This window comes from Platichthys flesus, chromosome 5, assembly GCF_949316205.1.
Source record: "Platichthys flesus chromosome 5, fPlaFle2.1, whole genome shotgun sequence".
NCBI classification, from domain to species: domain Eukaryota; kingdom Metazoa; phylum Chordata; class Actinopteri; order Pleuronectiformes; family Pleuronectidae; genus Platichthys; species Platichthys flesus.
The window spans coordinates 19,108,268-19,120,275 of record NC_084949.1 but is presented as its reverse complement, the minus strand read 5'-3'; the positions used below and the strand labels follow the sequence as shown (position 1 = coordinate 19,120,275).

General features: G+C 39.0%; 2 protein-coding genes across 3 annotated transcripts; one reads left to right on the top strand and one right to left on the bottom strand.

The window, feature by feature from the left end:
- Nucleotides 1-215: 215 nt before the first annotated feature.
- On the bottom strand, nucleotides 216-2,270 carry ndufb6 (NADH:ubiquinone oxidoreductase subunit B). The gene is made up of 4 exons (XM_062387906.1): nucleotides 1,997-2,270; nucleotides 791-883; nucleotides 535-579; nucleotides 216-363 (listed from the first exon to the last, which is right to left on the bottom strand). The coding sequence occupies exons 1-4, from the start codon at nucleotides 2,174-2,176 to the stop codon at nucleotides 298-300; spliced, it is 384 nt and encodes a 127-aa protein (XP_062243890.1). The 5' UTR covers nucleotides 2,177-2,270; the 3' UTR covers nucleotides 216-297.
- Nucleotides 2,271-4,373: 2,103 nt separating this feature from the next.
- prelid1b (PRELI domain containing 1b) lies at nucleotides 4,374-11,996 on the top strand. 2 transcript variants are annotated; one of them, XM_062387904.1, is made up of 7 exons: nucleotides 4,374-4,525; nucleotides 5,194-5,372; nucleotides 5,995-6,220; nucleotides 6,839-6,952; nucleotides 7,348-7,426; nucleotides 8,150-8,171; nucleotides 10,764-11,996. In XM_062387904.1, the coding sequence occupies exons 2-7, from the start codon at nucleotides 5,281-5,283 to the stop codon at nucleotides 10,897-10,899; spliced, it is 669 nt and encodes a 222-aa protein (XP_062243888.1). In that variant the 5' UTR covers nucleotides 4,374-4,525; nucleotides 5,194-5,280; the 3' UTR covers nucleotides 10,900-11,996. The 2 variants fall into 2 exon arrangements, with proteins under 2 accessions (XP_062243888.1, XP_062243889.1); XM_062387905.1 differs by lacking the exon at nucleotides 8,150-8,171.
- Nucleotides 11,997-12,008: the final 12 nt, after the last annotated feature.

Here is a 12,008-nt window from a genome sequence, read left to right as displayed (position 1 = left end):
ATTTGACTGTTTTCTTATCAACCCCAATACTCCTACTTCAAAATGAGATGCATCAAACAAGCAGAGTAATGTGTTACCAGTTTTTGATTGCAGGTTGTTTGAATCTAACTTCTGCTCTGCTAAGGCTGGGTAACATGTGTAAAAACTTAAAAATACTGATTCTAAAACAACTCACTGTTTACATCCAGTTGTGAAATCAGAGTCATGGCGATAGATGATATTACAATGTAATATTTTAATGGCATATACACAGTTTTTACAACACAAACTCAGGGACATTATTGAAATATTTCAACTTCAGTGATGGCCGTGGGTCTCGGGGAGATCTGGAACCACTTCTCCTGTCTCCAGAATGGTGTCACCCTAAACACAAATTCAAAAACAGAGTTAAATAAAACATTTTTATTTCTCGTTCAAGATATCCAGCTATCCAGGTAATGCAAGCTCATAAAGAGTTGTACATACGAGAAACCAAAATTGTGTGATTATAGCATAAATAGAGGCATAATGTTAGAATCAATAGATTGAACTTACTGGGAACAGCCTGGGTTTCAGTTCCACAATACCATATGGCTTGGGCTGTGGAGGACAATAATACTGTTATTTAGAGCCTAGAGTTTAAATCTTAGGTAAAGCTACTATCAAATGGGAACACAATGGAGCAGTGGTTAACTGGACATATAGAACAAAACACAGTCAACCCCCTCGAAAATAAGGAAGTTTACCACCATGATATTTTTGTTGTGCAATTTAACATGACAAACAATGTCAAACATTTCTTTTAACTTACAGCAACATGGTATTTGACGTAGTAGTGAACAAGCCAAGCAGGTATCAACAGCCGGGTTAACGTGAAAACTCCTCCTGTATATGCTTTGTAGGTCTGTAAGGAGATTAAAAAAAAAAAATAGAGAGAAAGGGAATTACACAATTAATCATGTTTTTGAATCTTCACTGCTCCCCATAGATTATAGTTTAAACAGGTGCTTGTGCTCTCACACTAAGTAATTCATATATGCATGTAAAATATTTAGCTGTATATTAAGTGTTGGGCCTGAGCTGCTGTAAGAAATACAGAGAATTGTCAAAAGTGCTATCAAGTAAGATAAAGTAGGGCTGGTACAGTTAGGGGAACAAATGACAATATGTAAATTAAATTTTGAATTGAAAAAGAACCTGCAATTTGTGTGTAATAACACTAATGTTGGGTGTAGTCTATTTAACAGTCTATATAAACCAAAATTCAACAAAATCAGAATCAAAATCACTTTGACGAAACAATTCTAACTCATTTTCAAAAGGCTTAACACAGAATTCTCTAAATCTTAACTAAAATCATGTGAATTCTGGAGGATAAACGTGAGATAAATTTAGGAAGATCTTTGCATCAAATTTTTAATTTTGTATAACATCTACCCGGCATCTGTTCCACTGATGAAAGGTCACCATACAGTTTGCCTGTACAAAAACCCTTAGTGCTGCAAACTCTCTCTATGGAAAAAACAATGTCACAGCTCAGCACTTATATTTCCCCAATCAATTGAATATAATCTTTTTTACTTGTATAGCGCCAAATCACACATTATCTTAAGGTACTTAACATAGTACGGTCGAGTCTTTCCAAATGGTATTATTAACGTGTAATATGCACAGCAATTGTAGCATGGCATACCGCTAAAGCTAATAAGAAGTCACCTTATCTAAACAATATGTATAATATGTTAATAGTAACTCTAAATATCAATATCAACTATAACTAGATGTGATATTGTGCCTTTTTCCCAGCAGACATTTTAAGGTCAGGTGTTGAAAACAAAGTCCCTGTTGGCGACTAAACCCATTTACCTGTTTGTACCGTAGCTCTCAATCTGCTAATGCTACTTCAATAAGATCCAATCAGCAGTTACAGTGAAAACGTTTCTTCACTTATACATCACGTATCAACTGTCATCACACGAGCATGTTTGTTGTTGTACGGATGTTTACACGGACTCACATAAAGCCTCCACAGGCTCTTGGGCTCCAGGAAGCCAGCCCAGAACTTGGCGACGACGCCGGAAGGTTTGGCCTTAACCACGGGTTCCCTGGGGCTGAGCTCCTGGTCCTTCAGCCACTGTCTGCGGAGCTTCGCCAGCTGCTCCACACGGAGCTTCTCGTCCGGCGTGTACCCAGACATGGCTTCTTTTTGTGGACGTTCAACCTCAACACAACTACAATGACACCATGGAGGACACTTCCCTTCAGAGTCTAGCGTAGAAGAAGCGGAAGAGGAGGAAATGTGGTCCTCATCGAAGAGTTCGCCGGATTATAGTGCGACACCAACAGGGCAGGAGTTTGAACTACATGGTGTTTATTTATTCCCCTGTTTGAAACATAGACTTTATATAAGGTTTGAAATGACAAGATAAAACAAACTAATCCTTTATTAGTCCCACAATAGGGACATTTGCAGTAGTCAAAATAGGTATCAGTAAGTAATAAGTAAGATGCAATACGTGTTAGGATAATAATACTTAATGTAAGGAAATATGAAAAATATGAATGGAATTCAAATTAACATGTACAGGGTAAAAACAGGAAAAATAACTGCAGTGTGAGAATATGTACAGTGAATGGATTGCACATGAACCATTGTATTATACAGACAAAATGACAGTTTTTCTCCATTGCTTTGGCTCATTTCACGAAACAGAAATGACATTCTCAGAGCTCTAAGTGCAATTGGCAAAATAGCCCATATGGTTCAGCACAACTACATAGATCACCTTCAAAAGGTCATATCTCTCCCAAAACAGACAACTCATCAGTCAAATCTAAATCCCTTTCTCATACAAATAGCCAGTGCCCCCAAAATGAAAAGTCCCTTTGGCACTGTTTAAACACTACAGGTCAAAATGTTTAGTTGTTTTGTCAGTATGGCAGTGAACCATAGAAATATCCCTCATGTGCACATTTCAATCTTGGCTCAGTCCTTGAATGGTCACTGAATGGTTACATTCAGCTGTTGGAAATTGTACTTGTTATTGCAAGGATGTGCTAATACAATTGCAATTTGATTAAAGGAATGAGATATTCCAATCTGTTGTGAACAAGTGCCCAGTGGTTTGGAGGTTTGCACGTGTTGTTTTGAGAATGTCATTTCTGTTTCGTGAAATGAGCCAAAGCAATGGAGAAAAACTGTAATATAGCACCAGGAGCATCTGTACAACCATGCAACAAACAGTGAGGTGTCTGTATCCGCAAGTTAATCAGGTTTTTTTACACATTGAAAGCTTCACACATGGGTTTAATGCAAGGCTCCGTGTTTTTGGTTTATGAGATATTCCTGATATTTTACCACCCTTATCAGGATTAACGGATCAACTCAATAATGTTAATTATCCCACTGAGTGGATCTGGGACAGCTTCTACAAATGACCATAAACACAAAATATACAACGGAGCTGAATGGTTGAAAGAATATGCAAGGATAGGAATATAATAGATAAGAAAGCTGTGGCAAGCTATGGCAAATTACAATAATATTGTTTTTCTAAATTGGGCATAAAGACCAGCTACAAATAATTAAAGGGATTAAGGATCGATTTACAATGTAAATCTCGACAATATTGTTCAGGGTGCCAGTTCAAAGAGCATCATGACAATTTACAATAAAACTTACTATTATTGAAGGTCCATTTGTGTTTATGTCCTTCTTTATCCAGTAGATGGCGAAAAACCACAAGGGTGACAAGAAAGTTGCACACTTACAAGAGCAACAGGCCTTTTGAAGGTAAGATGTCAACCTCAGTTCACTTTGAGTCTCGACTAATACTCAGCAACCTGTGAAATCCTTTCACTGGTTCTGGAGGAGATTTCTTGAGAAGTCTGAGAAAATAACCCATCATCATGTCAATAGCGATATCAGATTAAATGTTCTTCTCAATGATGACTACAACAGAGTATAGCAGACATAAACATTCTACTTCAGTCTTTTATATACATTCTTTGAGTACAACCTGGCTGAGATGTGTGGCTCTAAAATTATGACAAGACTGGTGTAAAACTCTGCTGCATTAATCAGATATTTATTTCATATTTAAACTGTTTCAGTGCATTAGTAATGTAAAAAATGATGTGACACTCGTCAAAAATACACAAAATACCAGTCTGTGTTTTGTGATTATTCTAATAATATATAAAAATATTATAGAATATTTTGTTAAAATTAAGATTAGTCTTTGTTTGTAGTTTCCTACATAACTAGACCGATTATTATTATATATTTTTACTTTTTATGTATTTATTTTATTTAAAAAAAAATGGGCAATGTTTACAGACAGTAAAAACATCCCTTTGTGGATAAAGCTTTTACTTTGAAATGTAGACCGGAAGAAGTATGATTAAAGCCACGGTTTCCTGTCCGGTGCGTCACATGTAGCATGGTGGATGTTATTAGCTGATTTGGGGTCATTTATCGGCTCCAGCGGCTACGCAGACTGACAGGACATTTATCCGTCTGGTGTTTTATCAGCACTCACTTCAGGTAAGACTTATCACTTGTCTCCTTACATTCAACAGCAACTCTGTAAACTTAGCTTAATACTGGCTAAGAAAAATGAACCAACCTACGTTATGGTATTGTTATGCTAGCTGACGAATCGACACAGGCATGAATTAGCTTTGAAAGGAACAATTTACGCGTGTGTGTAAACCGGTTGGCACTCAGGCAAAAAGTATTAAGATATTAAACTGCTGTATCGGTTCTTATGAGCTAGCCTGTTAGCTGTGAATGGGGCTAACGTCCGCCGGCAGATCAGAGCCCAGCTCCAGCTCTAAGGTCATGTGGTCCTGTGTCACGACAGCGGCAATTCGAAAATGACGCGCGTCGATTTGTGGGGTCAGGACATTGGAGCGGTGACGCAGTTATTCCACCGAACTCTGGTTCACGGTGACCCCCGCTGAGTGTACGTCATGTTTCAGAATATTTTACTGTAGAACTTCTGAGAAAATAAAAGGGAAGTTTGCGGTTGAGATAGTCCTTGTCGATGCAACTCTGCCCACTGTGGCCTAATATGCACAGCATGGCAATTTATAGATTGTTGTTAAATGTCAAGATCTCTGAAGGTTGATGAGTTCAAATAGTTAAGTCTACAGATATTCTAAGTACATATACATTCATTTTGTATGAACTTATTCTCTTTACTTTAACAGGGTTGTTTCCAACTTGTTGGATGGAGCCTGCATCCAAGTTTGACCTCGGGGTTTGGGATTCAGGCCATCCTGCAGGGCAAGATAAGAATGGTCAAGTATTTTTGTAACAGCACAGACATCAGCAGCAAGTGGGACCAGGTCTTCTCTGCTTTCTGGCAGAGGTACCCTAACCCATACAGGTATTGTGATATTTTCATAGTCAGTAGGATTTTGATATAGATGTTCACTGTGAACCCCTCAAGATATTCCTGCTTTTCTGAAAAACAACAGTGGATGTGATTGTTTCACATGGGAGGACTTCAAGTGTTTTCAGGTTTATATAAGGGCAAAGGGACAAATTGCATCATAATGAATGGGTTTTAAATTTCAAGATCTGAACTCAATGGAGGATTTTTGGAATGAAGCAGTGTTATGGGATTATCAGCAAACCTGCAGGAATCTTGTTTTTGTTTAGAGTTATTCAAAATCCTGCTAACACAAATTGAATGTATGTTGCTTCCCATTTTGAAACAAGAAAAAGCCCCTCGGTCATGATTAATATAGAGAAGTGAGAAACCACATCAGAGAAGTAAAACAAAGGCTTTGAGTATATTCTTAGTGGGCCTGTTGAAATTTCTGTATAACTTAACCTGAGAGATCTTTATTCTGTAATGTGTCACAAACGCATGTTGTCTTTCAATTGATTGTTTGATTTAACAGAACTGAATTGAATGATAAGCAGTAATGAAACCTTCAAATCAGTGGTAACCACCGTGCTGACGTGGCTTTGTGTGTGTTTCTGTCTTTTTCTCTATATACAAGCAACCATGTTTTAACTGAGGACGTTGTGTACCGGGAGGTGACTGCAGACCAGCAGCTCCTCTCCAGACGCCTCCTGACAAAGACCAATCGTCTGCCTCGCTGGGCAGAGCGGTTCTTCCCCAGCGGCATGTCTCGCTGCGTGTACATCATCGAGGACTCAATCGTGGACCCTGTCAACAGAAGCTTGACCATCTACACCTGGAACCTCAACCACACAACGCTCATGGTGAGCAGCCGGATTCTCTTTGGTTCTCAATTTCAATGACATTGTGATTAACCTTTAGTCCAACCAATTTGGAAAGTGTTTTATTTCCATTTAGTCCAATTCAAATCCATTCAGTACTTTTTGCATAATCTTGCTGACAAACCCATAGAAATGGAAACATGGAGGTAGTTATCCTCATTTAGTAGTTTACAATAGGCTGACAGAATAGACTGAACTCCGCCATGACTGCACAGTGTGGTCAGGTGTAGCTGCTAACTCCAGCAGTAAGGAGGAAATGTTAATTCAGCTGCCGGATCTTCAAAGCAAGCAAGCGAGCGTTTGAACGCAGCTCAGAGAGTATAATCTCAGGGAAGAAGGACCTTGACATGACTTGTACATTATGCGGCTTTAAGGTGTCTCCTCATGCTGCACGCTAACTCGGGATCCATTGATCCTATTCATGTTTTTAATCTGCTGCAGTATGAAACAAACCCGGCATTAAACTGACAGATTCCTCTATTCAGTTCTTCGAATTCTGTTCTTGAGTTATGTGGCTAATCTCACTAAATTTAAAACATTAACATGACCTTGACCTGCTGTCACTCTTCTCTCTCTCTCTCTCTCTCTCTCTCACGTTAGTCAGTTGAAGAGCGCTGCATTTTCCGAGACTCCGCTGAGCAGCCAGCCACCACCCTGCTGAAACGGGAAGCGTGGATATCTTCCGGCATTTATGGTTTCTCTAGACCCATTCAGGTACATTCCATCCGTTCATGCTGAAAGAAATTGTGTTTTAGTTACATGGCAAATTACTTGCACATAATATATATGTGTAATAATAGGCTTCAGTTTAAGTATATGTATTTCAGACAGGCAAAAAAAAAAATTCTCCAATGCTTTATTATGATTTAAAGGTCATAGCATAGACATTAATAGGAGCCTGGGTGGCAAAGAGAAAAAGTGGGAGATTTGGGGGAAATTGAAATATGTTCCAAAAATCAGCCCCCCAAAATTGTTATTTTTTTGGATGTACATGTTTCCAGGCTTGTTTGTAAATCCCCAGAGAGAAAGCGAGTGAAGCTCCGTAGCTCACTGTTGTTTTTCAGGTATCTCCACCATGTAAAGTCATTTCCTGTTCTGTCTTTTCCCAGGAGTTTGGATTGGCTCGCTTCAAGAGCAACCAAGTGAAGGCCATGAAGGGACTGGAATACGCTCTGTCCAACTTACAGGGTGCGTATATTCGCCAGCAGACACAGAAAAAGGGAAGAGGGAAAATAAACAAGTTTATTTTTAATTGTTGCCATTTTGGGAAAGGAGAAAACTTATTCAGGAAGTTACACTTTCATCCTTTAAAGCACAACGCTGCGACTTATTGTACATTAAGATTAAGATACATTTATTTGTCCCAAACACATGCTTTAGATTTAGAGAAAGTAAAAAACTTAAGTTTCTCCTACTGGACTCTTAAAGCTAATAATTTACTTTCCCATGTCAGTGTTGCGTACTAAAAGAGGATTAAATCAATGAAATCTAATTAGAGAAACTTATATATTTGCAGTATGGTGTATGGATGTTATATAGATGCATAACTACGTCTGTAAATGTTTGCTCTCTATCACAACCAAGGCTGCAACAACCTCATTTTATAGATTTGAATCACCAATTTTCTGTCCATTAGTGAGAACATTGTGGTGTTTGTGGATTGACTAATTGTTTCACCTCTGATCACAATCCTTTGTCCTTCACAAAGCCTTTTATTATCAACATTTTTTATTTCTAAGAGAGAAAATAGACAAACGTTGAAAAGTCAGTGTTAATAAACAGTGAGGTGTGTTATTCAGGGCGTGCCTTGTTTGGCCTGGACTCCAGAGCACTGAGGTTTGTGATGTGAAAGCTGTGTGTTGTGCTAATGCAGCATTCTGTCCCACTGCCCCTTTGTTGATGGCACTGCAGGGATTGGCATCAGAGTGTTGTGGTAAGTGTGTTAGCCGAGAGGCCTCAGTCCCAGGCACTGTCACATGATGTCATACATGACCCTCAAACAGTAGCTTGTGTAGCTCGGGTAGTGACCGTCTCCCCTTGTGTCTGTCAGCAGATAAACACATATTTGTCTTGATGAAGTCAGAGCAGAATGTGTGATTAGTAAAACTGAGAAAAGTGACTCTAGTGTTGATATCAAAGTAGATCCTGAATAGTTTAGTCGACCTTTGTTAGAAATCTTTTAAGCCACAATCTGGCTGAATTAAATTAGAACATTGCTCTAGCTGGTTCCCATTTCATATAACATTGACCAATAATGCAACAATAATTTACTTATACTTCTGGAAATCCAGTTCAAACTGTAGAACTCATGTATCAGAATGCAAAATGCAGTAATTTTACAGTTGCATTGTGTATTTCTACTCTTTAACTTTGCATTCTACATTAACCAAACAGTATGTTTTAAAGTAAGGACAAATTGTTGATCTTGACAACAGTGTCACTTCCTCCATGTTCACTGTATTGCATTGTCAGCAGTTATCTAATTATTTGACTCTCTATTGGAGCATCAACATGGTGAAGTGCTTATTTTACTGCAATGCTGTTTAGCTAATTGGGCTTTGAAAGGGCAGGTGTGTAAGATTAAGGTGAAAGAGATCTATTGTCAGAAATTTAAAATACAATAAACCTAGTGATGTTTCTTTGGGGTGTTTCATCTAGATTGTACTAATTGTTGTTTTCTTTGGGACGTCTATATGTAAATAATTTATATTAACATCAGGAGTGGGTCCTCTGTACAGATGCCGCTGTTTTTTTTTCAGCTCAAACTGGACAAACTAAACCATTTGAGTTTTTATGACAACTGAAGGCTACCTCAGGTTCTCCTTCATGTTTGGAAGAAGAGGGTGAAGGGTATTCAGCTCAATCACGCAACTTCGCCACTAGATGTCACTAACCTCTACACACTGAACCTTTAAACACTGTAGTCAATGGGTGTAACTTATATCAAAATAAGAGCCCTATCAAAATCGAGTTTTGGAGGCCGAAGCAGTTCCCAATATTATTGGCCATAATTCCTAAGAATTGAAGACAAACTATTTGAGGTTTGATATGTTACAGTTTAACTGTAAACCTCACTGTGCATAACTTTAAATAAAAAAACAAATAAATACAACCACATGCACAGAACTTGAATTAAGAAGATAAACATACATTTTTTTATCAGATAATAAAACCTAGATGTACGTCTTCTCTGCATTTTTCTATTCTGTAAAACAAATGTTTTCAAGTCTGTGTATATCGGCAAAAGATGCTATATTTCTGAAAGTGGAAAATAAAAGCCTAAAACACCACTAAAACCACTGACAGTTGTTGGTAACACCAGCAGTACCAGTACCTGCAGGTTGAATTAAACATTCTTTTAGGGGCTTTACGGGCAAAATGTGACTTCACAACTAGTCACTGTTTAACTGTCAGTGAGTGTTAGCGGAGCAGCTGCTCTCAGACTGTGTGTGACACGGTCAGTGAAACAAACAGACACAGGAAATCAGCTCAACTCCTGTGAGGGAAAGTGTTGAAGCTCGTTTGACAGAAGAAAGTGAAAATGTGATAATTGTACTTTGTCTCTCAGTCCGTTTTGTGCTGAGCTCAAACTGTTCACCAAAACGTGCACGATGACTAAAAGGTTTCGGTTCAGTAGAACTTTATGTGACGTAGAAGTCTCACTGCACAAGCAGATAAATGTTGTTTGGCCACACGCACTCCCTCCAGTTATTATCAGCCTGTGAACGTGTGAAGAGGGTTGTCCCTCTGCCAGGCCGCTGCTCTGTTGTGTTGCCGCCCGGTTGTTCTCACGTGAGCTGCTTCATGTGTGAGGGTTCACACTGGGGTCGGACACAAATAGACTCTGCAGCCAATGGGAGGCCGTTCTTATCAGCAAACCAATGTGGGCTCCCCTCAAGACTTTCAGAAAAACAAAAACACAACATTTTGCCACCGTTGCATATTTTGTGGCCAAGTCTCTTTCACATACAACTTACAATTTCAATCTTGCGAGCTCAGACCTTTCTTAACGCCAGTCTGAGTTGAGTGCTGTCAGATTAACGTACAGATTAACAGATTAACCAGGTTAAATGCACACAAAGAAACTCACTGTGGGGCATTTCTCATCCAAGCATCACCTCCTATGGAAAATACAATCTGTTCAACACATTTTGAACTCACTGCTGCAGGGTAACACTTTCTCTCACGTGCCAGGGGCCGAGTTCATCCCACCAGCACAGGCTCGATGTTACGTTTCCTTGTCAGAACAGGACTCAGGAAAACCAGATTGTTATCTCCGCCCCGGTCCGTTTGGTTGTTTGTTTGTTTACACAAAAACTACTGAACGGATATCCACGAAACTCCGAGGAAGAATGGGACATTGTCTAAGAAAGAACCCATTGGATTTAGGCATGGATCCTTGTTCACCGTGTTTAGCATTGTCATGAATTTTGTTTGAATTTAAGGGGACTGTCTCAGTGGGGTTTTGTGCTCTACTGCAATCCTAGTTCTTATTTTCGCTCTCTCTCTCTGGCCACTCTCACAGGAGAGGCACACCCGCGGCTGCTCAGGGACACCATGAAGGATGCATCGGGAAAGGCCAAAGAAGCAGCCAAGAACCTGGCCTCAGCTGCGGCTGCGACCCCACAGAAACCCCAGCAGTTCATCTGACAGGAGAGTGAAGTGTCGTGCAGGTGACACCAGAACAACACAAAGTCTGCATTTTTGGTGGGATCTCACTTCTCCCTGCGCTGTTGTTCCTCCCTCTGTCTGAATCTCCGTTCCCCACGATTTTATCGACTCTTACTTCTTTCCCACCTCTCCCTGTCGTCTTTTTCCTCTGTTCCTCTCTCTGCTTTTATCAGTTCTCAGGTCTTGAGCCTTTGTATGAAACGTCTTGCCTTCGTGTAAACGTTCAGATCAGCAGCATGTTTTTTTAATGCTGTAACGAGGTCCGTGTACATGCAAAATGTTTGGCCAACGTGTCTTGGCCACTTGTTTAATATTTTACTGGACTCTACTGTTGAAGACTATTGAATAATTATTTATTAATAACCAGTATCTGTACTTTTATTTCACTGTATATTTCTGCCGCAATGTTAAAATTCTTAACAGTCTGACACTTTGGGATTTCACCAGTTTATCAATCACTCATCAGGTGCTTAACATATCAGTTCACATTAGACCAAGTCTTATGTGTTTGGAAGATTTAATGTTCAACCATTTTGAATAATGGTTCCTTTTCATTTCTTCATTATTTGACATTTTCTGGGTTTATCACTATAGTGATGTCCCTCTCTGAAACATAGCACAGAGCCTGTGCTAGTAGAGTCAGCATGCAGTGTATATTCTGTAATATAGTGCACATAAATAGAAAGTTTAGTGTAAATGCAGAACCAGAGCAATGAAAATCACAAGATACCAGAGTCACTTGTGTGAATAAAGACCGACTGAGCAGTTGCCTCCTCTTCGTGCTCAGATTCATTCTGCTGTTGTGATTTATCTTTAACTGGACGACAGATTGTTTCAATCTGCTTGTTGCTGTGAAGCTGAACCGAGGATGATGATGTTAATTGTACATTTCAATGACTGCATTCCCATGTAGAAAGAATTTTAGTATATGTAGGTTTTTTTTTATTTTTGTTTAATTATAACGTCAAATAATATTTATAACAGAATAGGCTGGATAAGTTAAAGATGTAAAATATTGTTCAACCAAATTCCAAATATTTGTGTTTTATTTTTGTCTAATTGAACTCTAATAAAATGTTTAAAGCTACTGTTTTGATTT